Raw genomic sequence first — 27843 nt, 5'->3', positions numbered from 1 at the left:
AAGGATCCGTTGAACTGGGAGAGGACTCCTGCCCAAAGAAGTGAGCCCGGAGACGAAGACGGCAGAAGAAGAGTTCAGCATCATGCCGAGCCCGAAATTCATTGAGGTGAGGGCGTAAGGGTATGAAACTAAGTCCTTTGCTGAGCACTGAACGTTCAGCATCGGAGAGGGGAAGGTCAGGGGGTATAGTGAATACACGGCTGGGGTTGGGATTGGAAGATGGGGTGGGGACGGAGGGGCAGGCCGGGGTGGAGGGTCCTAGATGGGTGTTGGTGTCGATGAGTTGTTGGAGATTGTGTTCCTTAGCACTTGAGAAAAAGAGAAAAAGTTTCTTGTTGAGGCGTTGGATGAGCTGAAGGATAAAATGAAACTGGGGTCACGAGCAGCTTTGAAAAAGGGTACGGAGGTGCTGCTGGAGGGAGAGGTCGAGTGTGTTCATATGGCGGCACATGGCACTGAGTGTGGATTTCAGAATGTGACGGGAACAGCAGTCCGAGAAACGGTTTATGTCCCGGAGATACCTGTAATCCTGGGTGGGTTCGAAACATGAGGGGTGGAATTCCTCCAAATAAAAGGTGTGGCTATGGGTACCCGCATGGGCCCCAGCTATGCCTGTCTCTTTATGGGGTATGTGGAACATTCTTTGTTCCAGTCCTACTCCGGCCCCCTTCCACAACTCTTTCTCCGGTACATCGATGATTACTTCGGTGCCGCTTCATGCTCTCGTCGGGACTTGGAAAAATTTATTAATTTTGCTTCCAATCTCCACCCCTCCATCATTTTCACGTGGTCCATCTCTGACACTTCCCTTCCCTTCCTTGACCTCTCTGTCTCAATCTCTGGTGATAGACTGTCCACCAATATCCATTACAAACCCACCGACTCCCACAGCTATCTCGACTACAGCTCCTCACACCCCGCTTCCTGTACGGACTCCATCCCATTCTCTCAGTTCCTTCGCCTCCGTCGCATCTGTTCCGATGATGCTACCTTCAAAAACAGTTCCTCTGACATGTCCTCCTTCTTCCTTAACCGAGGTTTTCCACCCACGGTCGTTGACAGGGCCCTCAACCGTGTCCGGCCCATCTCCCGCGCATCCGCCCTCACGCCTTCTCCTCCCTCCCAGAAACATGATAGGGTCCCCCTTGTCCTCACTTATCACCCTACCAGCCTCCGCATTCAAAGGATCATCCTCCGCCATTTCCGCCAACTCCAGCATGATGCCACCACCAAACACATCTTCCCTTCACCCCCCCTATCGGCATTCCGTAGGGATCGCTCCCTCCGGGACACCCTGGTCCACTCCTCCATCACCCCCTACTCCTCAACCCCCTCCTATGGCACCACCCCATGCCCACGCAAAAGATGCAACACCTGCCCCTTCACTTCCTCTCTCCTCACCGTCCAAGGACCCAAACACTCCTTTCAAGTGAAGCAGCATTTCACTTGCATTTCCCCCAACTTAGTCTACTGCATTCGTTGCTCCCAATGTGGTCTCCTCTACATTGGAGAGACCAAACGTAAACTGGGCGACCGCTTTGCAGAACACCTGCGGTCTGTCCGCAAGAATGACCCAAACCTCCCTGTCGCTTGCCATTTTAACACTCCACCCTGCTCTCTTGCCCACATGTCTGTCCTTGGCTTGCTGCATTGTTCCAGTGAAGCCCAACGCAAACTGGAGGAACAACACCTCATCTTCCGACTAGGGACTTTACAGCCTTCCGGACTGAATATTGAATTCAACAACTTTAGGTCGTGAGCTGCCTCCCCCATCCCCACCCCCTTTCTGTTTCCCCCTTCCTTTTCCTTTTTTTTCCAATAAATTATATAGATTTTCCTTTTCCCACCTATTTCCAGTATAAAAAAATATAAATTTTTTTTTACATCTTTTATGCTCTCCCCACCCCCACTAGAGCTATACCTTGAGTGCCCTACCATCCATTCTTAATTAGCACATTCGTTCAGATAATATCACCAACTTTAACTTTAACACCTATGTGTTCTTTTGTACTATTGTTGTTGACATCTTTTGATGATCTGCTTCTATCACTGCTTGTTTGTCCCTACAATCACACCCCCCCACCCCCCCCCCCCCCCCCCCCACCACCTCTCTGTCTCTCTAACCCCCACACACACACCTTAAACCAGCTTATATTTCAACTCTTTCTTGGACTCGAACTCAAGTTCTATCGAAGGGTCATGAGGACTCGAAACGTCAACTCTTTTCTTCTCCGCCGATGCTGCCAGACCTGCTGAGTTTTTCCAGGTAATTCTGTTTTTGTTTTTGTTTTGGATTTCCAGCATCCGCAGTTTTTTTGTTTTTATATATATATATATATATATTGAAATTGTCAACCTGACTCCTGGGAACGGGCCGGCTGACTCGGGTTAAATCCAGAATGGGAAGGTTGGATTTCTGAAATTTTAACCTCTAATCTGATCCCAACTGACCCGAATCTGTGTTTAATATCCAGAGCAGGGGGCTCAGTTGGAGAATGATAAAGCAGATTTGATGGGGCCAGTTTCTAAGTTGGAACATTCTGTGATTATATGGTTCCATTGTAGTAAATTCTACAGTTAAAAATCTGAACAAAAAAAGTGGAGAATGTTGCATTTGCTGTTTGAACAAAATTCCAATCAATATTGGGGCAATACATCATTTTGGGAAAGAAATACACTTAAAGTCAATATATAATACCCACATCAATAAAACATTAACAAAATGATATGTATTTAAAATTACCTGTTGTAAATCCTATAACCACCATCACCATTAATATCACAAATGTCAAGAATTTCTCCAAAATAATCTGAGGAGCAATGAAAGAAAGCTTTTAATTAACATTTTCCGCAAAGGTGGGTACATATTGTTTATCTGTCTACACGGCTACGTTGCCTAGCGACAGCATATATTGGAAATTCAGGTCACAGCTGCCCATTAATTTCCTGACCACAAACAGTATAAAAGGTATGTGGAAATGCCTCCATTATAATACCAAAGGAAGGAATGTTACATGAATGCATCAGCCACTATTATTGACCAACAGTTGTTTGTGGTCTGAGAATTTCTTAAATCTTACTAAAGAAAGGTTTTAATAACTAGATATAAATTCATTGCATTCCTCAATCATTGATAAAAAAAATATATACACATTTGATTTACAGGATGCAGCACAGGGGTATGAATTTTCTACATTCAGCTCTACTTAGCTGACTGCCACTGCTTTGGGATTTACAATCTATTGAAACACAGGAGTGAGAAAAGGCCATTCAGCCCCTCTAGCCTGCTCTGCCATACAATCGTTACAAAAGTATAATAATTTTCATAACATTTTTCTGGTTTGTTGTAAAGTAGGTTTATGGGTGTAAGTATATTTGGTTCTATCGGTGTGATTTAATTACATTTGAAGTCAGGTAGACTGCAAGCTTGGAACTATCAAAAGAAGCTAGGTGTAGAAATGTGCTTGAAATGCTGATGAGTAAACATGGGGCAGAATTTTCAGTTTGACGTGCGGAGGTCAGGCTTGCGATGAAGTCTGACACATGCCTGTCATTAATTAACGGGCTAGTTAAGGCCCATTGGTCTTCAATCGACGGTGATTTTTAGGCGCCCATGCGATCTTCGGGTCGGCGCATGGGCGCAACGGGCAGGCGGGTAAGAGACTTCTTAATAAAACTCATTCACGGGCGGGATAAGAGGGCTCAGTGGGGTCGTCAATCTGCTTTGTGGAGTATTTATTGGAGAAAGTATTTTAAACTTGCCTGTGTGATCTGCAGCAGTTCAGAACGCATCACAGCAGCTTTCTGTGTACTTTGAACATCCAGGTCAGCACTCTGCAGTCAGGAATCTTTCGTGGGCCTGTAGCTTTCCAGAAGCCTCCCCTTAGCCTGGGTGTGGGATCTGACATGTCCACTGGAGGCAGCTCCTCTGAGGAGGGAGGAAGGGCTAGAAGGAGGAGGAGGCCAGGGGAGGCACATCAGCCTCCAGGGGAGCCACCTTTGGCAGTACAGGCGCAGGTACAAGGGGCGCAGGGCCAAGATGTAGTCCAAGTGAGCCAGAGGCTTTGTGGCCATTGCTGGCTTCCCCCACATCCAGGGTGCTATAGACTGTACACGTGGCCATCAAGGCGCCAGCAGGTGAGCCCGGTTCCTTCGTCAACAGGAAGGGCTTCCACTCCATGAACGTGCAGATAGTGTGTGATCACAGGATGCTGATTCTACAAGTCTGTGCAAGGAACCCAGGCAGCTCCCACGATGCCTACATCCTCAGACACTCCCAGGTGCCGGGGCTCTTCAGTGCTCCAGCCCGGCTGGATGGATGGCTGCTGGGTGACAAGGGCTATCCCCTCAGAAGGTGGCTCATGACGCCTCTCCACCATCCAAGAGCAGAAGCTGAGCAGCAGTACAATAGGAGCCAGGGCACCACATGGGCTGTGGTGGAGAGAGCCATTGGTTTTCTCAAGATGCGCTTCCGATGCCTGGACTGCTCAGGGGGTGCACTCCAGTACCCCCCAGATCGTGTCTTGGTGATAGTGGTAGCATGCTGCACTCTCCACAATCTTGCGCTGGAAAGGGGAGAAGCAGTGGACGATGAAGACGTCAACGCATTGTCTGTGGCTGCAAACGATGAGTCCAGCACTGATTCCAAGGATGATCATGCACAGGGGAATGCTGAGGTGGTAGACGCTGACCCGGGACTACACCAAAGAGGCAGGGACACCCGGGAGGCTTTAATCCAATGAAACTTCAGCTAGCTCAACACAAATGGATCAGCAGGACCAGCCTTGCCTGGTGCTTGCACACTCGGCACCTAAGTGCAAAAGCTGCCAGGTCATCAACTGCAACTAAGGGCCTTTGACATAAATTTGAATGTCCACACAAACACTCATTGCATTTTTCTTACACATACACATGCAGAACAAATGAACCACCCTCAGCCATGGTCACACATCCGAATTTTAATTTCAACATCAGATGTTCTCCCAATTGCAAAACAATACTGTAAGCAAGCAAAAATAAATTCTAAGAACGTAATCTCGGGCCAACACAAAAGCAGCGGTGAAAAACCTGTGTTGTGCTTAATGTTTCTGTTTGCGGGTGCTACGTCTTGGTGCTGCCCCATCGCTCGGAGTGGCATCTGAGACAGCCTGCTGACTCTGCTGTCCTGTTGACCTCGATGACCTTGGCGGTCATTCTCTGGCCCGTGGAGCCTGTGCTGGGCTCGCCTGGGAGGGATCTGCCAGTTCCACAGCTGGCATCTCCCCAGTTGTCACAGCCTCACTGGATGAAACGGTCACTGGCAGAAGGGCGGAGCAGCTGGCGACCTCACCCAGAGGGCCATGAGAGGAGCCCACAGATAAGACAGGCAGCTGCTGCGCTGACGTGAGGTCATCTCAGACCTCCCTGCTCACTGTAGATAGATGTACAATGAGCTGAGAAGCTTGAAGCCCACACCATCTCCCACATTGGCACTGACCAGCTGTGGCCAATGCTGTTGTGAGGATTTGCAGGTCCGAGCGTAACCCTAGGAGAACCTGATTGTTCTCCTGGAGGCCTCTCCACGAGAGTCGCCACTCTCTCCATGGAGGAAGCATGACACTCAGCCAGGAGGCTCATTGCATCAGTGATGCTCCGTGAGGACTCCTCCACCACGGACACCAAAAGAAGCACAGCTTCATGCAACACACCCAGATGCTCCCGCACCCCTGGCTGCATTTCCTGCAGCTGCTGCATCGCGGACAACTCCAGAGGCACATCATCAGGCACCGACTGAGCATGTGCCTGGTCCCCTGCAGTCCTCCAACTGTTGGTGCCATCGGCACTCTCTGTCTCTGCCAGCTCCTCCAGCGAATGTGAAGTGCCCTCTCCACTGTGCCCTGGGACACTAGCCGATGTTCCAATGCCCACCGAGGTGCTAGTATCTGTGCTGGTGCCTGTCTCACAGAAATGGTGTGACGCAGATGAGACTTGAGGGCCCTTAGATGTGAGAGGGGGCATCCACAGCTCCTCCTGCTGGCCATGCTCTGATGATGCTGAAATGAACAACAAGGACAGTGGATCAGTTAGCGTGCACACAGTGACACACTTCATCCCTTTCCCCCTGGCTCATTATGCGCTCAACCTTCCAGAACCAATGGACAAGAACATTGGTGGGATGGTAAATAGTGAGGAGGATAGCCTTACATTACAGGAGGACATAGACAGGCTGGTCAGATGGGCTGATCAGTGCCGAATGGAATTTAATGTGGATAAGTGTGAGGTGATGCACTTGGGCAGGACAAACAAGGCACGGGAATACACTATGAATGGTAGGACTGTGGGAAGTAAAGAGGATCAGAGGGACCTTGGTGTGCATGTCAACTGGCCCCTTAAGGAAGCGGGACAGGTACATAAGGTGTTTAAGAAGGCATATGGCATACTTGCCTTTATTAGCCGAGGCATAGAAAATAGGAGCAGGGAGGTAATGTTCCAACTGCAGAAAACACTGCTTAGGCCACTGCTACAGTTCTGCGTGCAGTTCTGAAATGTGCTTTATGGGAGGAGTGTGATTGCAGCAGAGAGAGTGCAGAGGACGTTTACCAAGATGTCGGCTGGCTTGGAGAGTTTCACTTATGAGGAGAAATTGCATATACTGGGGTTATTTCCCCTGGAGCAGAGGAGATTGAGATGGGACATGATTGGGCTGTCTAAACTTATGAGGGGCATAGATAGGGTCGACAGAAAGGAACTTTTCCCCTTGGGATCAGTAACCAGGTGGCATAGATTTAAGGTAAGGGGCATGAAGTTTACAGGGGATGTGATGAGCTACTCTTGCACACAGAGGGTGGTGGGAATCTGGAACGCACTGCCTGAAAAGGTGGTAGATGCAGAAACCCTCCTAACGTGTAATAAGTATTTGGATTTGCACTTGCGATGTCATGGCATACAAGGCTATGGGCCTAGTGCTGGAAAATGGGATTAGAATACTCAGGTACGTGTTTGACCCGCACATCCTCAAAGGGCTTTTTTCTGTGCTCCACACCTCTGACTCCATCAGTCTGTGAACGAGCAAGGTTGCAAAAATAACAAATTTAACACTCATCAGTGCTATGGATGTTGGGAGGACATTGCGGATCTCACTGTTGTTGACCTCAAATACCTGGCCGTTCCACCCCAGCCTCACCAACACCAGTTGACCTGGGAGCATTGGTGCCTCTCAAGCTCAAGGGCCTCCTGCTCAAAGTGGCTTAATATCAGGTGATGAGTCTGGCCACCTCCCGTCCTCACATGCTCTGAGGCATTATGAGCATTCTTCTCCTGAGAATGAGAGAACATCATTCATTACGGCAAATTGCACATGGACTGTGCATGCGATCGCCACACCCCAACCACAGTGGGCCACATCAGGCCTCCCTGCTGCTGCTGATGATCACTTACACAAAGATAGTACGCCTGCTCCCAATCCCCCCCCCCCCAACAGCCGCCGTGGACACATGCTGCATACATCACTTTACGCCTCCAGCCATTTGTGCATAAGTCAGCTGTGTCCAGTAACTGAAGTAGGAGAAAGCCATTTGGAATTCCGCTGTCAAGTGGGTACTGTGTTAACATGCTGGTTTTGTTTTTAAACCTAAAATCTATTTTGGACTGTTGCCTTAAAAGGGGTGTGTAACTAGGAGTCAGGTTAATTAAGAATTTTAGGAGTTGTTATAGTAGTAAGTAATTATAGCCTTATGTATGTACTTGAAATCTTTTATTTTGTAAAAAATATTTTAATTTAATTTTTAAAATCTCTAAAGGTCTTGGTGGATTCATTACTTCTGAATTCAGTGCACACATCTTGTGTTAAATACAAATTGCAAAACCGTTGCAATAGCACAACCATGTTTCCCTTATGGACTTGGTATGCCTGGCATGCATCATTTGCCATGTCATAACACAATTCAATCAAAGCTGACCTATATCTCAAATCCATTTTTCCACCTTCACTCTTTATCGATATCCCTACTTGACAAAGTCAATCGATCTCAATCTTGAAAGCCCCAGTTGGCCCCCAGCTTCCACAGCCTTTTGGGGGAAGAGTTTCAGATTTTGACTATCCTTTTTGTAAAAGAGCACTTCCTGATTTCACTCCTGAATGGCCTGGCTCCAATTTTAATTTTAAGATTATAAGATAGAAATTCACAGGCAGCCCTCTGGAGAGCTGGTGGCTGAAACATTCCTTAACCCTGGGCTAGTTGTAGCCCAATCATGCTCAGATGGCTCAACGCATGCTGATTCAAACTCTATACTAACCTCCAAGGTATGTGCAGTGTCCCCAGTCCCTGAATGCGCTCAGAATGATACAGCACAAAGGTAGGCCTTTTGACCTATCAATAACTGGAGCTCCCTGAAACCATCAACTCGTCTTAAAACTTTTCCACTTCAAGTTCCCATCCAATCACCAGTAGGCGAAATGAACATCAGATTTATTGGCTCTGACATCCTTCAACCCTGCCCTCCATTTAACCTGGCTGTTATGCTGGCAACTGTAAAAGAATTAAAAAAACAATTCCAGTGGAAAGGGTTGAATGTTCTGGTGAAATGCTAACAGGTTGACGCTGGAACAGGGGAAGTGCTGGTCAATCAAGACCAAGATCTTTCTAGTTTACTGCTACATGATACAACAGCAGTGGAGTTGTTGACTAATCATAGACTAATTGATAGAGGTTGATTTTATAACTGACCCAAACAGGAGGAAAGTCTTAGCACTAGAGAGCTCTAGAAACCATTAGTCCAAGGTCATCTGTTCCTCCTGAGCATGTCATCACCACATATCATGTCTCAAATTATTCAGGTACTGTCTTCCAGGGTGTTAAGCAATCTATCCTGACATGTGAGTTGAAATGCCAAGCCCCAAAATATGGTAGTCAACGACAGATCTAAATTGTAGGGAGGGGTGATGGTGGGTGGTTTCCAATAGGGCTTTGCTCTGTTCTCATATGCCAGCCAAAAAAGTTCCACCGGGGAAAGGGTGTAAGGGGGAAATGGCCCAGAAATTTCACCCACAAAACCTTTTAACGGTTTCAGTTGAACCCTTGGCAGCAGCATGATGCAGTTCCAGTTCTGCTGGACAGGTGGTCTTACATGGCAACCCACAATGCTGACAGTGAAATGAAGCCACTGGAATTTCAGGCCACAAAATTCTGACCATGGGCTATTGATGACCCTTCTAAGGACTTTGTTTAGAAAACTATTTTAAGCAATCAGTCAGATACTTCAGTGTTATGTGATAAGACATGATAAATAAGTTTCAGAACAAGAGCAGTGCCATTCCTGAGACCTCAGCTTCACCCGCTCACTAAATGACAATGTCACTCCAAGAGCATGGGACCAGCAGAGGATGGAAATGACACATAACATGTCACAGACTGACTCTTTATGCCAACACAGACATTTCCCAGCAAGGCACCCTGCCAGGGACTCAAAGATAGACCATGGTTCAGTGAAAAATAGCATAAGATTCATTCCTCAGATTCATTATGAAAGATATTCATGATGATATGTTCAGTCACAGAACGATGCCAATACATTATGGATCATTGCTGCTTTATTAAAACAGTGGAACTTTGCATAAAGTATAAATATCAAAATATTGAATAACATTGGAAAAGTTCCAGACACAGCGGTCTCAATTGTAACACAGCTTACTCCGACGGGCGGGAGATTGTCGGCGGTGAAGGGGGAGGAGAGTTAAATATCTAGAGTGACCAAACCGACCCCAACATGACCCCATTCCCATCCCTTTCAATTTCAAAAAATGCATTAATCAGGCCACAGATGATACTCCCACTAAAGGCTGTGTTAAAGCCTAATTAACACAGTAAAGTTGCAACTTGATGACATCATTGGAGCCATGACATAAATTTAATGGTCCATGATTCCTGGCAGCTGTCCTGAGACAGAAGCTGACGGCTTCCCAAAGTAAGTGGTTCTTTGTGCACTCCTTGTGGTCCAGGTTGTGCAGCAGTACTGCCCCCATCCACACCCCCTGCCCCCACCCCACCCCCAGGCCCCTCATGATAGCCTTCGACCTCCCCAATCCTGCTCTCCAGCTTCCCCTCAGTCATACCAATCACCGACCTTTCTCCCTCCCCTCAGCCGTCCTGATCACCTATCTCCTCCCCTTCCCTAGCCCTCCTGAACTCAGTGGCCTCCTGCCGCTAGTGTTCCCACCTGCCTGCCAGCCAGGCTGGTCAGTTACCTAACTGTCAGGCTGGAGGCAGTCCTACAATATGTTAATGACTTCCTGTCATTAAGCTTGGCAGGGCCCCTGTGTCCTCAGCCTTGCTAGCTTCTTCAGCCCTCGCCGCAGCCTCCCCAGTTTCCTGCTAATATCAGGTCTATTCCTGTCAGTAGGGCAAAGGGAATGCAATCATTGTTGACTCCTTTCAATTGAATCAATGAATTGAGAATAAAACTTAGGGATCAGAAATTGCTTTAAGCTAATTTTTGGGCATGAGGTTAGCGATTCACGATCTGCCCTGCATTATGTGACGCAGTTTCTCGCTTTAGGCTCCATTCTTAGTGTTATTAGTGAACGAATGCCGAATACACCCATGATAAATTCATCTGTCTGCGATTATAACCCATTTAAAATAAGCAGATTGTTGCTGGCAATAAAGTCACAGTCAGAGGAATGTTATATCAACCTGTCAAGTGTCCATCCACAAATAAGATTAATTTATGGGTTTAAATTGATTGTGAACCAGATTATATGAACCAAAGATAACCCATTAACCAGTATTTTGGTGTAGATTAGCAATTGAATAACAATTAAAGCCCCATTGCCAAAGTTGGCGAGGAACATTGTATACAGGAGGAAAATGGCCTGTATCTTCCATGAAGTGGCAATCAGAGTTGCATCGCCACTCTGCTCCTACTTACTTAACTGGATATGAAGCCGCTCCTTTCTTTCCCAACCTTCTGACTCAGACTGGGCGAGAATAGTGTAATGCAGCGGGTTCCTGAAGCCTTCTGTTGAGGGCTGGAGAGTCGGAAGTAAGGAAGACACACCCCCTTTTCTCTGGCACTAGCTGTCGTCAAGCAGGTAAGTTTCAAGGTTCAGCCACTTTGAAAAGCTAAGGAGAAGGTAAGTTTGTAAGGTAAATAGGTAGGATTGGAGGTTGGGGCTTATTGGGTGCTCAGGGGGTCAGGTGGTGTGGGAGTCGGGTAGTCATTGGGGGTCAGGTGGTTAGTAGGGGGATGTCAGGTGGTCAGTTGTGGGGTGGGTTAGGGGGTTGCGGTTGGGTGGTCAGATGGCTTGGTCACTGCAGAGGTGGTCAGTGAGGTGCGGTCAGTGGGGGGGTCGGGTGGTCAGTGGGGGGTTTAGGTGGTCAGTGGGGTAGTCAGTTGAGGGGGTGATCAGTGGGAGGGTCAGGTAGTATGGGGGCCGGGAGGTCAATGGGAGGATCAGGTGATGAGTAGGGGGTGTCGGGTGATCAGAGGGATTGGTCAATGGTGGGGTGTTCCTTGCGGGGGGCAGGTGGTCGGGGTGGTGGTGAGTGAGGGGGATGAGCTATCAGGCAGTCAGTGGGAGGGTGGGGACGGTAGTTGGGGGAGGGGACAGCAGTCAGGGAGTCCTGTGGCGAGTAGTAGGGGGCCCCTTGGGGACCGAGGGAGTGAGGGGAGTCACTTAGGATGTCAGGGCGGTAGTTGGGGGCGGGGAGTTAGTCGGGCTGGTCCCTTGTGGGGCTGGGGGTTCTGTGGGGGAGTCATGGGTGTGGGACGTGTCCCATGATGAGTCGGGGGGAGGGGTTTCCGAGGTGTTCCCATGTGGTGGGGGGTGGGGGGGTGCGGTCGGTACTATAGTTACCCAGAAGTTAGAAGTGAGTCAAATTCTTCTAACATTTTCTGGGTGAATACTGCTGTAAGACAGTCAAAACCACCTGAAGTTCACAATTCATATCATATTTTCAGATGGTTCCCATTAAAGGGCAACTGCCCAACGGAAGTTTGAACTTGCCGGGCAATTTCTGTGCAATCCTTATGTGGGGACTTCAATGTCTTTGGGATCTTTGAGGTACACCCCTGCTATGATGGCCCAAGAAATGGAAGCTACAGGCACCAATGTGTGGCTTCATGACATTGGTGGTCATACAATCTTGATACCTGGTGCTCCTGTTCTCAATTTCAGGGTTGTTACCGAGGATAGGCCCCAATCTAAGGTCAAAGGGCATGGTTTTTGGAAAAAAATATAAGCAAGGGAGAATTGTAACTTGGAAGGTCCTTTCCCAATGACTGATTCTGAGTGATATGCAGTGACTTGGAAATAGACTGGTCAGCACTAAGGTGCTGAATGGGGTCATGGTGGTGGGTGTGGGTGAGGGGCGGAGAATAGGGGGAGAGGGAGCTGACATAAAAAAGAAACAGAAACTTTAGCAATCTAGAGATCTGGGGAAAATTTTCCTATACCCGCTATCAGGTAGTGACATTTTTAGCGCAGGGTATGAATTCTCCCTCATTCCTATTCCCAGTAAGATCAACCAGTGTTTTAGAGGGAATCTTTCCCCCGCCCCCATGCCAAACTTATCAATAGTCAATCAGTTAAATTTCATTGGTTTTGCTCAGAAATTTCACTTGTAGTGAAGTGTTACACTCTGTTCCTATTTGTTCCTTCCTGTTTTTAACGTGTTTCCTGTTCAGTATTAAAAGAACGTTTCAGTCTAGAACCACGGACTGTTTGTCCCAAGTGTAGGCTCGGTTTGTGTACCTTCTGGAGGAGGATGGCAAATGGCCCAAGTATCCGGAATCCCCGAGCAAAGTATATGGAATTGCACCAGGCCAGCACGATGGCGAGAGCCATGAAGAACCCCTCAGCGCCTGCACTTGTCAGCCTTAGAATGAGAATCAATAGCACCAGGAATGCATGGCAGATTCTGTTGAGGGAAAAGCAGGGGACAAAGATTAAAGTGAGGGAACAAAACTGTGGTAGATGCAAGTTATCCACTTTGGATCTAAGAAAGATGGATCTGTATATTCTAAATGGTGCAAAGCTAGGAATTGCGGAGGAGCAGACAGATTTAAGGGTCCATGTATCAGAAATCAGTAAAAGCTAGCTGACGGGTACAAAATATGATTAAAAATGTGAATGGAATATTGGCTTTTATCTCATGGGGTTGGAATCCAAAATGGAAGTTATGTTACAGTTATATAAAGCTCTGGTTAGACCGCGTCTGGCATTACTGAATTCAGTTCTAGGCATCACATTCACTTCAAGGAGGACCTACGACCTTAGAGGGGATGCAACGCAGATTCACCAGAATGATAATGGGGCTATAAAAGGCTTAAGCTACGAGGATATAGTGCATTACCGAGCCTTACATTCCCTCAGATATAGGAATTAAGTGGTGATCTACTTGGGGTGTTTAAGGTGATTAAAGCAGTTGATATGGTAAATAGAGAAAAGTTATTTCATCTGGTGAGAGACTCCATAGTGTATAAACTTAAAATTAGGCGCAAAGGGTCAGGAGTAAAAGTCGGAAGCTGTTCTTCACACAAAGGGTAGTGGAAATCTGCAACTCCCTCCCCTAAAAAGATGTTGAAATTTGTGGTCAATTGAAAATGACAAAACTGATATGAAAGATTTTTGACAGGCAAGGATATTAAGGCATATGAGACTTAGGCTGATAAATGAAATGATGATATGGATCAGCCAGGATCTAATTGAATGACAGAACAGGTTTGAGGGGCTGAATGGCCTCCTCCTGTTCCTATATTCATGTGAAAAATGGATTGAGAGAAGAAATGTGGGAAGAGAGAGGGATGGGAATGAAAGAAAGAGACAGAGATGGCAGAAAGAGAGATAGGTGGAGATAGAGGAAGGGACTGAGGAGGGTGGGAAATTACATAGACGGAAGCAGAGATAGACAAGTACTTGGAAAGGAAAAAGTGAATGACGGATGTAATATTAGGGTGATCAGGATTGAAAGGGTTAACGTGTGGGACTGGAGAAGCAATACCATGCACCTGATGACGTAAGAGACACATGATCATGAGTCGAGAGGGAGAATCCTTCTGGCTTAGACTGAGTAACACCTAGTCATGCCTATCCGTATATAATTATGTTTATCCAATAAACCAGTTATAGTTCAGACATACCTATGTCTCAGCCATTGTTCCTTAGCCAGGCACAGAGGAGAAAGGTAAAAGGTTTGGAATTCCAACCATAGTTGAGGAACTCAGAGTAATTAAATCTTTGTCAAAATGATGACTTTTAAAAATGGGGAGAGAATAGGAGGCAGGAATATTCAGGGAGGGAGTTCTATAAATAGTGGGGCTGAGATGGTTGCAGGCTCTTTCACCAACGGTGGGACAATGAGAGAGGAATGCACAGAAAACAAAAATTAAAGAGCAGTACAGAGAATCTTACAGCACAGGAGGCCATTTGGCCTATCATGCCTGTGCAGGCTCTTTGAAAGAACTAGCCAATTAGTCCCACTATCCTGTTCTTTCCCCATATCCATCTGAATTTTTCAAATCTTTTTTTATTCTTTCACAGGATCTGGCTGTCGCTGGCTAGGCAAGCATTTGTTGTCCATCCCTAATTGCTCTTGAGAAGGTGGTGGTGAGCCATGTCCATGTGGTGTAGATGCACCCACAGTGCTGTTGGGGAGTTCCAGGATTTTGACCCAGCAACAGTGAGGGAACAAAGATATAGTTCCAAGTTAGGATGGTGTAGGGCATGGAGAGGAACTTGTGGGTGGTGGTGCTCCTATGCATCTGCGGCCCTTGTCCTTCTAGGTGGTAGAGATCATGGGTTTGGAAGGCGCTGTTGACGGAGCCTTGGTGAGTTGCTGCAGTGCACCTTGTAGATGGTACACACTGCTGCCACTGTGTATTGGTGGTGGAGGGAATGAATGTTGAAGCTGTTGGAAGGCATGCCAATCAAGCAGGTTGTTTTGTCCTGGATGATTTTGAGCTTCTTTGAGTGTTGTGGGAGCTGCACTCATCCAGGCAAGTGGAAAGTATTCCATCACACTCCTGACTTGTGCCTTGTAGATGGTGGACAGGCTTTGGGGAGTCAGGAGGTGAGTTACTCTCCTCAGAATTCCCAGCCTGTAACCCCTCTTGTAGCCACAATATTTATATGGCTGCTCCATTTTGGTTTCTGGTCAATAGTAATCCCAGGGTGTTGGTAGTGGTGGATTCAGTGATGGTAATGCCAGTGAATGTCAAGGGGTGATGATTAGACTCTCTCTTTTTGGAGATGGTCATTGCCTGGAACTTAAGTGGCAAGTAACGTTTGTGCCACACATCAGCCCAAGCCTAGATATTTTACAGGTCTTGCTGCGTACAGGCACAGACTGCTTCAGTATCTGAGGAGTTGCAAATGGTACTGAACACTGTGCAATCACCTGCAAACCTCCCCACTTCTGACCTTATGTTGGAGGGAAGGCCCATCCTAGTGGAAGTCCAATTCCTTTTTGAAAGTCACTATTGAATCTGCTTCCACCAGCCTATCAAGCATCACATTTCAGATCGTAACACGCAGCGTAAAAAAAGTTATCCCATCTTCTGTGCCCACACCCTCCCCCAACACTGTTTAGTTGAAATAATATCGCAACACATGTAAAAATGAACTGCTGCCCATGGAATTGGACAGGGAAGATGTGCGACCATCTGTAGGATGTCATAGTGAGGGAGCTGAGAAAACTGAAAGTGTAAATATCTGCAATTTAGCATATTAACATAAGGTTTAACTGGATTTTTGTAAAATAAATCTATGGTCATTATGCTCACATTATAACATGGAATGGGCCTCCAAGGACAGTTTTCCCAAAGTATCCTTCTGTTCCATATCGTAAGATGTCAGCAGTCTGGGGAGAAAAAGATAAAATAAGCAACTCACAAATATTTCTTAACTTATTCATTCATGGGATGTGGGCATCGCTAGCTAGGCCAGCACTTATTGCCCATTCCTAATTGCCCTTGAAAAGGTGGTGGGTAGCTGCCTTCTTGAACTGCTGCAGTCCATGTGGTATAGATACACCCACAGGGCTGTTAAGGACAGAGTTCCAGGATTTCCAAGTCAGGATGATGTGTGGCTTGGGGGGTGGGGGGGGTGGGGGTGGGACTTACTGATGGTGGTGTTCCCATCTATCTGCTGCTCTTATCCTTCTAGGTGGTAGAGGTCACGGGTTTAGAAGCTGCTGTTGAAGGAGCCTTGATGAGTTGCTGCAGTACGTCTTGTAGATAGTACACACTGCTGCTACTGTGATATTTCTTAATACATAGGGCAGACTTTCACTTTTAGCAATGATGGAACGCTCACAATAGTGGATGGGAAGCCTCAGCCATGGCTTAGTGGCTCACTGTCTGAATCAACTACCACTCCAGAAACTTGACCCCATGATGCAGGCCTTGGCACCAGTGAGATACTGAGGGAATGCTGTACTATCGGAGGTGCCATCTTTCAGATGAGACATTAAACAGAGGCCCTTCCTCTAAGGTGGACATAACTGATCACATGGCTACATTCTGAAGAAGAGCAGGGGTGTTCTCCTCAATAGCTTGACCAATATTTACCCCTCAACCAATATCATTAGAACAGTTGATCTGGCCATTATCGCATCACTGTTTGTGAGAGTCTGCTCTGCAGAAATTGGCTGCCTTGTTTCCTACATTATAGTAATGACTACACTTGGTTATAGAGCACCTTGGGATGTCCTGAGGCTATGAATCATGGAACGGTTACAACACAGAAGGAGGTCATTAGACTCACTGAGTCCGTGCCGACTCTCTGCCAGAACAAGTTAGCGAGTCCCACTTCCTGGTCCTCTCCTCGTCACCCTGCAAATATTTTCCCTTCAGGTGCTTATCCAATTCCCTTTTGAAAGCCACAGTTAAATCTCCACACTCTCAGGCACTGCATTCCCGTTCTGAAACAACCGCTGCTAGAAAAAACTTTTCCTCATGTCGCCTTTAGTATTTATGCGATCTCTTTAAATCCACATTGTCTGGTCCTCGACCCTTCCATCAATGGGAAAAGTTTCTCTCTACTCTGATTTTGAACACTTCTATCAAATCCCTTCTAAACCTCCTCTTTAAGAAAAACAACCCAACTTCTGCAATCTAACCATGTAAATGAAGTCCTTCATCCCTGGATGCATTCTTGTAAATTTTTTCACATCCTTTCTAAGCTGCGGTATCCAGAATTGGACACAAAAATGAGGCCAAGTCAGTGTTTTATCAGAACTTGAATGTTTTTATGCCTCTATTTATAAAACTTGAACCTTTTTAACTACTTTCTGACTCAGAAAGTCACCTGTCACCTTCAACAATTTGTGCAGATATAACCCCAGGTCTTTCTGATCCTGCAACCTCTTTTAGAATTGTAGCCTTTATTTATATTGGCCCAGAACTTCCATTCCCCAGGAGAAAGTACCCAGGAAGTACCCCAGAAAATGCACTGGTAGGGGCCCCCGGAAGTCCCCAGGCAAGGACTGCACAGGAATTGCCTGGGAGGTTGAAGCTTCCAATGGGTAAAAGGACATTTCCCAGCACTGGAAACATTCCGAAACTCCAGCTTAAATCGGTGATTTCAGATGGTTCCAATTCTTTTAGCAGAACAGTCGCCAGGAAAAGTTAGAAGGATTAAAAGCACTTCTATCTTCTGGGTAACTATACTAGTGAACTCCCAGCCTTCCACTGGACCCCCCAGACTAACACCCCCCCCACCACACCCCTGCCCCAGCGGCCAGCTCCTCCACTGCCTAACCACCCGACACCCTCCCCCAACAACCCACACATCCCACCTCTGCTCCTGAACCCCTGATGACCTCCCAGCCAACCACCACCCACACACCTGATCTGCCTTCCGACCACCTGACTAACCCCCAACCCCTGTTCACATCCCCAACCCGCAGACTATCCACCCACCCCCGACTACCATTCAACACCCAGCTATCCCCTGAACCCCCCAGATTACCCACCAGCCCCCAACAGCCCTCCCAACCCCCAGATTACCTATCTCACCCCAACAACCCCCTGAACCCCGACTAGCCCACACCCCAGGCTAACCCCCACCCCCACCCCGACTACCCTCCCCACCCTCCTGACTAACCTCTTGACCGCCCTACTACCTATGCTCCCAACCCCCTGACCGCCCTTCCAACACCCTCACCCCTGACTCCCCTCCAGACCTGCCCTGACCACTTGCCCCCTGACCTATCATTCCCCCTCCCCCTGACCACGTGACCCCCACCACTCAACATCCCTCACACACATATCTTCTCCCTGGCTTCTCAAAATGGCTGGAATCTTTAAACTTAACAGCTTCACGGCAGCTAGTACCGGAAAAAAGAGGTGGGACTTGCCCTGACGCTGCTACACTGTGCTGGAAGCACTCGAGAGCTGCTGCTCTGCACATTCCTCATCAGGCCTAGGATGCGAGATCAGGCGAGAAATGTGCAGCTCTCAACTTGGGTGAGTATAAAGGATCCAACAGTGACTGCCACTCCACAAAGGTTCTTGCCCATTATCTCTCCTCATTCTGCTAACCAAAATGTATCACTTCGCACTTGTGTGTGTTAAATTTCATCTGCCACATGATTACCCATTCCACCAGGCCATATCCTTTTGTAGTCTATCATTATTGCCCTCACAGTTCACAGTACTTCCAAGTTTTGTGCCATCTGCATTTATTAAAATTGTGCCCTGCACACCCAAGTCTAAGACATTAATATAGAGCAAGAAGAGCAGCAGCTCCAATACCCACCCTTTGGGTATCCTACTCTGTACCTTCCTCCAGTAATTAAGATAACCAATCACTACTGCTCTCTATTCCCTGTCACTCAGCCTACGTGGTATCATGCTGTCACTGTCCCTTTTATTCCCTGGTCTTCAACTTTGCTGACAAGCCTATTGGTTTGAATCTTGTGCCCTCCCCCAAAGTGAGTTTGGTGGTGGAGGGGCATTTAAACAGGCAGGGGTGTGGCAGGGTCCCACCTCCACCCTGATTAAGTCCATAGCAAGAAGGCCAATGGACGGCCTTCTCCACTGCCAACTGAGGCCCATAAGCAGCCAATTAATGCCCACTTAAGAGCCTCATCCCACCACTGCTGGTATTGGAGGTTGTGGGGGTGGAGAGCGGTTTGCCTTGTAGGAAGCCCAACAAAAAAACCATGATGTGTTTGCTTGTGGGCTCCCAGATGGGGGTCCCTCAATCAAAGGCATGATTGAGGGACCCAGCATCGAGAAGGTGGTGGGGGGGGCCCACTGAAAGCCACCCCCTGTCTTTGCTGCCAACTCCCTTCCACCACCCCCTTGATCCAAGGCCTTGGGTGGGTGTAGTACTGGCAGAAGCTACCACCTCACCGGTGGCACTAATGACAGAAGAGTTGCCAGCCTCTAATTGTCTGGAAGCTCAGGCTGCCAGCCCTCCAGCATAGGTCTGGAGTCTCCAGGAATTGAAGATCAATCTCCAGGACATGGCTGTGTGCAACCCTGGAGAAAAATCATTGGGACATTTAAAAAGCTTGTTTTTATTGTCATTTTATTTAAGCTTTTCTCTTTGCAAGATATAATAATATTGAAAATGGGAGAAGTTGCTGTTCAGCATTTGGGTAATGAGTCTTTTTGCTTTCCAACTGACATGGCAAGGCAACGCATCATAAGGATGGATTTGTTGGCCAACTAATGGCTGGAGCGTGGGGCAAGTCATGTGATGAAACCTCCAGGGATACATTTAATCACAATTGGCAATCCTGCTGGTAGTTCTGCCTCCAGGGTCTTTGGTCCTGGAGGAAGGCCCGTTGCTGGGCTGCCAGCTGCCTGAATGGCGCTCAGTTTGGCAGGGCTTCCCTAAAAGACACAATGTGGAGCTCCCACCACCTCTCCAGCCCACTGGCAAGAGCCTGTCACCTCCATTAAATAGAACCCATTTTGTGCCATTTTATCAAACACCATTTGGAAGTCCATATACACCACAACAACCATATTACCCTCATCAACTCTCACTGTTACTTCATCAAAAAAACAATCAAATTAGTTTAACACAATTTGTCTTTAACAATCTATGCTGGCTTTCCTTAATTAAGCCATGCTTGTCCAAGTGCCTGCTAACTTTGTCCTGGTTATTGCTTCTTAAAGCTTTCCCATCACCGAGGTTAAACTGACTGGTCTGTAGTTGCTGGTTTTATCCTTACATGTTTTTGAACAAGGGTGTAACATTTACAATTCTCCTGTCCTTTGGAAGCACCCTGTTGTCTAAGGAGAATCAAAAGATTGGGAGTGGCCAGTACCTTTCCAATTTATGCCTTTAGTTCCCTCAGCATCCTCAGTAGTATTCCATCCGGCCTGGTGACTTATCAACTTTAAGTACAGCCAATCTTTCAAATAACTCCGCTTCATCAATTTTTAGCCCATCTAGTATCTTAACTACCTTCTTGTTTACTATGACTTTGGTAGCATCCTCTTCCTTGGTAGACAGATACAAGGTAGTCACTTAGTACCTCTGCTATGCTCTCTGCTTCCAAGTGTGATCTCCTTTTTGGTTCCTAATCGGTCCCAACCCTCCCCTCACTACTATTTTGGTGCCTTTAGAAGCCTTTTGGGTCCCCTCTTAGTTATGTAATTGAAAATTCTCTCTTTGTTTTGGGATGCACCTGTTATACAAACCACCTGGTTTTCCTTTGGAAATCTGGACAGGGTACAAAACAGATTCCCGACTGCCATCTCCCCAACATCACAAAAAGTGAATATCACAATTCCCCCACGTCTCCATTCTTCAGAGAAGAGCAAACATTCTGCTGGAACCAATGCACTGCACCTCCATGGACAGATTGAAGAACAGGCAACTGGTTCATAGGCCTTTTCATTTTTCACTGCCATGTTCTTCACTGGACTGTAGTTTGAAGCCCACATTGGGCATAATGGAAAAGTTTAATTTGGTTTTTATCTAAGGCTGAGCTGCTTCCACCAATAGTCAAATGATCCTCAGCCACATTAACTGCCACCTGCAGGACAAAGCCCTATTCCACCAGTCATGTGTATATCACCTTTAATGAGAATTCCCTGTTCTATCTGTTCTAAATTACTGTTGATGAGATTACTGTCTGAATAGGACCTTCCTTTGTCCACAATTTAGAACAAGTGTTAATCAATTTAGTTTAAAGGGGTTAGCACCTTTGCTGAGGTAAGTGGAGAAAGGATGGACCAATGAAGGCATTGACTGCTTCTCATCAAAGTTAACTTCTGGGCTTATATTGTCAACAAAAACACTTTGCACATTTTTTACTTTCCAAATGCTAGGTTGGTCTCAGCTGCACAATCAGTGGTAAGCTTACCAGTGTCTGTCAATAGCACTCTTAGCCAACTATAGGAAAACTCCCTCACATGTGGCTCTCTCCAAGGGTGACACAATTTGTCACATCCCTGAAGAGAGAGACAGCACCTCCATAGCAGACAAATAGAAGCTTGGCTTAGATAGATTTCACTGGAGTTTTTCACTGGGACATTTTTTAAGTGCAATGATAGTTTCCAATCCCCTCACACACCAGCTAAGCAAAAAAACACATTCCTTACTTCTATCAGGAGGATGGCAATGGCTCCAAAGACAGAAATGATCTCCCCCACCAAGCGGATGTAATCTTCTTTTGATACATAGCACAGCTGGAATCAAGAGGCAGAGAGTGAAAGTTACACCCACTGCACTGTGACGGTTCAAAGGATGAACAGAAGTTAATGCCAGTGTAAGGATTCTAATACAGAAAGCAACTTGCATTGCACTACTTCAGGCAACTAGGTTCTGCACAAACCAAAGAAGAGGCAGATGTTATAGTCCTTATGAACATCCACATTATGAAGAGTTCTACATTTATTAGTTCTTTCAGCGATATCTTAAACAGGTTTGACAAAAAAATAAATCTTCACAAATGCTCCCTTGAAGTCACTATATCTCAGCCACAATCTCTGTACTAAACAACTTCTTAAAAATAACACAAAGATCAATTTCACATGAAGATGTTAAGACTCTGGATGATAACAGCACTCTAACCATTCCATTCACTTTGCTCATTTTGGTGGATTTCTCTACTCTCCTCTGTCTCAGTGCCTGAATACATTCTGAATAATTAAGATATGTGATTCTGCATTGATTGGTGGCAATGCCTTGTAATTTTTATTTGTATCATAGAGAAGGTCACCCAAGCTGATCTCTCCCGTCCCTTTAATTCAATTTCTACACAAGAAAAGGTAGCAGTTGGGAACTATGATATTCAATGGATACCATGCAGGTTTGGTAGCAGGGGACTAGTTTTTTGTACAAATTTCACATACCCTGAATTCTGATATGTGGTCCCTTAGGCGAGGCTTCCTGATGTCAGTACAAACCCAGAAATTTCACTGCCTGCCCCCACCCCCACAACGCTTCAAACATCAGCTGGCACCATTGGCACATGGTTATGGTACTAACATTTAGTGGTGCCTCTTCCAGAATCTGAGTGTCTCTAGGGTCTGTGATATTGTCACGCCGTGGTATAAGAGGTCGAAAGATGCAACAGGAGGTGAAAATGATAATGTAGATGAAGTAGAAGAGAGTGAGTGTCCGGAAATAATACTTTCCATATTTATTCCACTTGAAATGGATCAGTGCCTTGATCGCAGGGAGGTTGAGGATTTTCAGGGCCTGCAAAACAAAACCATGCGAAAACACTCAGCGTTTATTACTTTACTTTACTTGGCCACCTTTAGAGAATGTTTCTGTCTGGAACTCCTTGGCTCACCTCAACTTCATTACTGCACACAACCAGATCAAGGACAGAGTGGTCGTCATCCCAGGAATCGATACCAGAGAGGTCATAGAAGGTAGCGGAGACAGACCTGAAAAACCACTGAATGTGGTATTTCTTCTTTCTCATTAAATGTTGAAACAGCTGCAAGATATAATACACATCCAACATGTTAGTACCGTCTATTTTTGTCTGCTTGAGAATGGGACTGTGTACTCAATGGGACACAATGTATTAATCAGTGAAGAGATAGAGTTTATAGAGGGCGGTAGGCCAGGGATCAGTAGTGGAGATGTGAAGATGGGCAGGTATTTTGCAGATCATGGATTCTTCAATCATCATTTTAGGAGCTTAAGAAAGTGGGTTAGAATCCATGGTGGTGCAGATTGCACATGAATAATTAAAAAGAAAGAACGTTACATAGCACTTTTTATGATTGCTGGATGTTCCAAAATACTTCACAGCTGAATAAATAATTTTGAAGTGTATTCATTCTTGTAATATGAGAAGCACACCAGCCAATTTATACACAGTGAGGCCCCACAAATAGCAATGTGATAAATGATCAGATAATCCATGTTAGTGATCTTGGTTGATGGATGAACATTGCCAGGACATTTCCTCAGCTTTCCCTTGAAAAATGCCGTGGGACCTTTTAGGTATATTTAAGAAAACAGATAATGTCTAGGTTTAATGTCTCCTCTGAAAGACAGCATGTCTGACAGTGTAGCACTCCCTCAAGCACTGCACTGAAGTGTCAGCCTGGACTTTGTGCTCAAGTTTCTGGAGTTGAGTTTGAACACAAACCTCCTAGCTGCTGCTGAATCAAGCCTAGCAATGGTAGGAAGTGGCTTTATGGGCCATATAGCTTCTTTTCACACCAACTGGAAAATTTAATCGACTTTGTTTCCAATTTGTACCTTCTCTCACCTTCATTTCTGGCTCTTCCCTTTCCTTCCTTGACTTTTCTATCTCTATTTCTGGGGATAGACTATCAATAAACATTCATTATAAGCCCACTGACTCCCATAGCTACCTCCAGCACACTTCCTCCTCAACTTCCTGTAAAGGACTTTAATTCCATTCTCCCAGCTTCTGTTTTGATAATGCAACTTCCATACCAACACTTCCAATATATCCTCTTTTATCCTCAACCAAGGAATAGCCCCCACGGTTGACAGGGCCCTCAAACAGGTGCACCATATTTCCCGCACATCTGATTTCACCCCTTCCCCTCCCCTCCAGAACCACAACAGGATTCCCCTTGTCCTCATCTTCCACCCAAACAGCCACCTTATTCAACGCATCATCCCCCACTATTTCTCCAGCATGATGCCCCCACCAAACACATCTTCACCTCCACTCCCCTTTCAGCATCCCACAGGCACTGTTCTCTCTGCGATAACCTGGTCTACTCCTCAATCACCCCATCACCCACTCTTCTTCCTGAAAGATCAGGAGGCACAACACCTGCCCTTTTTTCTCTTCTCTCCTCACCTTTCAAGGCTCCAAACACACCTTCCAGATGTAACATTGATTGATGTGTATTTCTTTCAATTTAGCATGTTGCATTCACTGCTCAATGTGGACTGCTCTGCATTGGAGAGCCGAAACACAGATTGGGTGATCACTTTGCAAAATACCCTGGTTCAATCTGCAAGCATGGCCCTGAGCTTCCAGTTACCTATCATTTTAATTCTTCACCTTGCTCCATGCTCACCTCTCTGTCTTCGGTCTCCTACACTGTTTCAAATGAAGCTCAATGAATGGTCAAGGAACAAAACCTCACCTTTCAATTAGACACTTTACAAACTCCCATACTATAATTAAGTTCAACAATTTCAGACCATAACCTTGGCCACCATTTTGTTTCTTTTTCCTCTGCAGGCTTTGGGTTTAGCTTGTTTTTCTGATGTTTGGGCTTTCAGATAGCAGCTACACCATTCTGCCATTTGCACCTCCTCTAGGTACATTTTTTGTTTCTTTATTTGTCCCATTACCACTCCATTTGGCCTTGCACTGCCAATCTTTTGTCATTTTGTCTTCTGCCCTAGTACAGCCCTTCCCCTTTATTCTTTTTCCCACATTTCACTTGCTTAAAACCTATTAAACTTGTTCTAGTTCAGATCAAAGGTCATTGACCTCTCTCCACAGGTGCTGCTTGACCTGCTGAGCATTTCCAGCATTTTCTTTATTTCAGATTTGCAGCACTTTGCCAGAGTAACTGAGTGTTGATTGGTGTTTGGATAATATACATTATTGAGTTGGAGCTCTGTCTTTTTGGGATTTAGGTTCTGTATAATATTAAACAGGAAAGAGAACTCTCTTCCTTTCAATCCCTTGCATACCTGGTCTATACTCCTTTCTGTATGTATGAGTCTGATCATCTCAGTGGTGATGCCTCTCCCTTACATGAAAATGTGAGGATGGTAAAGTGTCGAATATTCCCTCACCTGGACATTTCCTTCTAAGGCAGCAAGTTTGAAGGGAGTCAGTCCATCTTTGTTTGTGATCATTTCTGCTGGATTTCCATTCTCTGGATCGAGAGACAGGATGAAATCATACATCTGTGCTGTGTAACGCTGGGCCTGCAATGCTAGGTGATGCAGAACAGTGTTACCTGAAATAAATCCATCAGAGGAAAGAAATGTATGCAGTGCTTTTCATAACTTCATTAACACCCCAAAGGGCTTTATAGAAGTACCTTGGAAATGTAGTCCCTGTTGTCACGTTGGAAGCAGAGCAGCTAGTTTGTGCATAGCAAGCTCCCACAAATAGTCAAGTGGCAATGACCAGATAACCTGTTTTCAATAACGTTCTATGGGATAAATATTGACCAGAAGTACCCGAGAGAACTTGCTGCTTTTCTCCCAAATAACTTCATGGGATCTTTTATGTCCATCTGAGAGAGCAGATGCGGCCTCAGTTTAACATCTCATCCAAAAGACAGCACATCTAGAAGTGCAGCACTCCCTCAGTACTGCTCTGAGAATGTCTGCAAAGACATTGCGCTCAAATCTTTGGAATTGGACTTAAACCTATGACCTTATAACTCAGAGACAAGATTGTGACCAACTGAGCCACAGTTGACACCAAATAACTCAATACGTCAAGAATCTGAACATTGGGTTCAATAAAAAGATTTAACATTAAGTTCTAGAAGTGAATAGTTCTAACCTGCTGCACATCCCAGTCCACTACAACAGGGTTCTCTCAGAGGTAATAGGACACCAGAGTGAGACATTATTCTGTATGAGTCGCTCCCTGCTTTAGAATAATTTAATTTTGTGATCTCTGGTGAGAACCAAAAATTCATCATCTGGATTCAGTTCTGGGCACTGCGCCTCAGAAAGGATGTACTGGCCTCTGAGTGGGTCCAACACAGATTCAACAGAACGATATCATGGCACAATAGGTTAAATTATGACGACAGGATGCATAGACGAAGTTTGTATTCCCTTGAGTATGGAAAATTAAAAGGTAATCTAATTGAGGTGTTTAAGATGATTAAAGGATTTGATAGTGTAGATAGAGGGAAACTATTTCCTCTCGCAGGAGAGTCCAGAACAAGGGAACAACTTAAAATTAAAGCTTAAACAGGCCACGGGTGGTGTCAGGAAGCACTTCTTCAAACAAGGGGTAGTGGAAATCTGGAACTCTCTCCCCCAAAAAGTTGTTAAGGTTTGTGGTCAATGAACACTTTTAAAACAGAGATTGTTAGACTTTTATGAGTCATAGAGTCATAAGCCTGAATTTTTGCAACAACAGAGAACCTATCTGTCATTACAAAAATGGCTCCAGAGGCCATCTGGAAGTCCTGCCCCGGAACACAGCACCTACTATTTTTGCAGGTGGTAATGGGGGTGGATTCCAAATTGCACATCCATGGTTCACAGAGGCTGCTACCAATATAAAACAGCATCTGCCTCTAGTCCTGTCTGATTTTCATCAGCTTGGAGTGGGAAACATGTGTACAAATAGACCTGGTAGGAGCTAGTCTGAACTTTGCAGAGTTGTTTGGATAGGTAAGGCACCATTTTAGATAGGTAAGGAACCGTTTTAGATAGGTAAGGTACGCTTTTGAATATGGTCCTGGGGCACCTTTGGGGGAATTCAGCTGCCATTTGGGAGAAGTAAAGTGCCATCTGGATGAGGTAAATGTTGTTAAAATTAGGCATGAATGGGTGTTTAAAAAGTGCTTAAAATCATTGGAATTGTCAAGCTCATTGGTAATGCAAGAGAGCATCAAAAGGAGCTGTCAAATGGAACAGTCTAAAGGAGCTGTCAAGCTGTCATGGCATTTATAACTCCTGCCCTTTAAAGATTTGAAAAAAAAACTGTGTAGTATTTAAAAAATCAGTGCTTGTTATTTCACTTTGTCTGTTGACAAAAACCTGAGTGTTATCATACAGGGTTAGTGCTGCATGACTGATTCAAAAATCTTCCATTATCACAATGGGATGCCTTAGTTTACAGTCTGATTGACAGCTCCAAGTGGTTACAGATTCTTTGAAGTGGGACTATGAATTTCAATATAAAAACAAAAAGTGCTAGAAAAACTCAGCAGGTCTGGCAGCATCTGTCAAAGTTCCAAAGAAGAGTCATATTGGACTCAAAACATTAACTTTGTTTCTCTCTCCACAGATGCTGCTGGACCTGCTGAGTTTTTTCAGCATTTTTTGCATTTATTTCAGATTTCCAGCATCTGCAGTATTTTACTTTTAATGCTTGTTTTTATAAGGGATTAAAGGAAATTAAATGTAGTGAATGGGTTTTTCTCAATGAAGGTGATTTTTTTGAAATACTGAATTCTTTAATAGACGCTTAAGTGCTTTATTTAATCTCAGCATGGGTCCCGAGGTCTGTCCATGGTGGATACTGAGTGAGTTGGCATGGTGAGTATAAGGGCAAAGAGTGGCGGGTGCGGGACATGGGTTTGCATGAGTTGGCACTAAGTTGGCATAGGAGCTATAAAGGGCCATGGGGCTGGGTAGGATCACATAGGTTGGCATGGAGGGTATGAGGGGCCATGGTAGGGTGGGTAGAGGCACTTATGTTGGCAAGGAGAGCATGAGGGGCCATAGGGTGTGTGGAA

The 27843-nt window shown here is 45.7% G+C and overlaps 1 protein-coding gene across 2 annotated transcripts in view; it reads right to left on the bottom strand.

Moving 5' to 3' along the window:
- The window catches only part of LOC121293843 (transient receptor potential cation channel subfamily V member 5-like), a 62287-nt gene that overhangs the window by 20409 nt on the left and 14035 nt on the right, over nt 1-27843 (bottom strand). The window contains exons 6-12 of one of the 2 annotated variants that reach the window (XM_041217230.1): nt 25202-25368; nt 22743-22892; nt 22433-22645; nt 21544-21630; nt 15760-15836; nt 12731-12896; nt 2744-2810 (exon numbers count right to left, since the gene is read on the bottom strand). In XM_041217230.1, coding sequence (XP_041073164.1) covers nt 2744-2810; nt 12731-12896; nt 15760-15836; nt 21544-21630; nt 22433-22645; nt 22743-22892; nt 25202-25368 — 927 coding nt within the window. The remainder of the gene's footprint in view (nt 1-2743; nt 2811-12730; nt 12897-15759; nt 15837-21543; nt 21631-22432; nt 22646-22742; nt 22893-25201; nt 25369-27843) is intronic. The other variant, XM_041217231.1, reaches the window with a different exon arrangement.

Source organism: Carcharodon carcharias, chromosome 22, assembly GCF_017639515.1.
Source record: "Carcharodon carcharias isolate sCarCar2 chromosome 22, sCarCar2.pri, whole genome shotgun sequence".
Classification (NCBI taxonomy): Eukaryota; Metazoa; Chordata; class Chondrichthyes; order Lamniformes; family Lamnidae; genus Carcharodon; species Carcharodon carcharias.
Note: the sequence above shows the minus strand (reverse complement) of the source record. Positions and strands in the feature narration are given on the sequence as shown.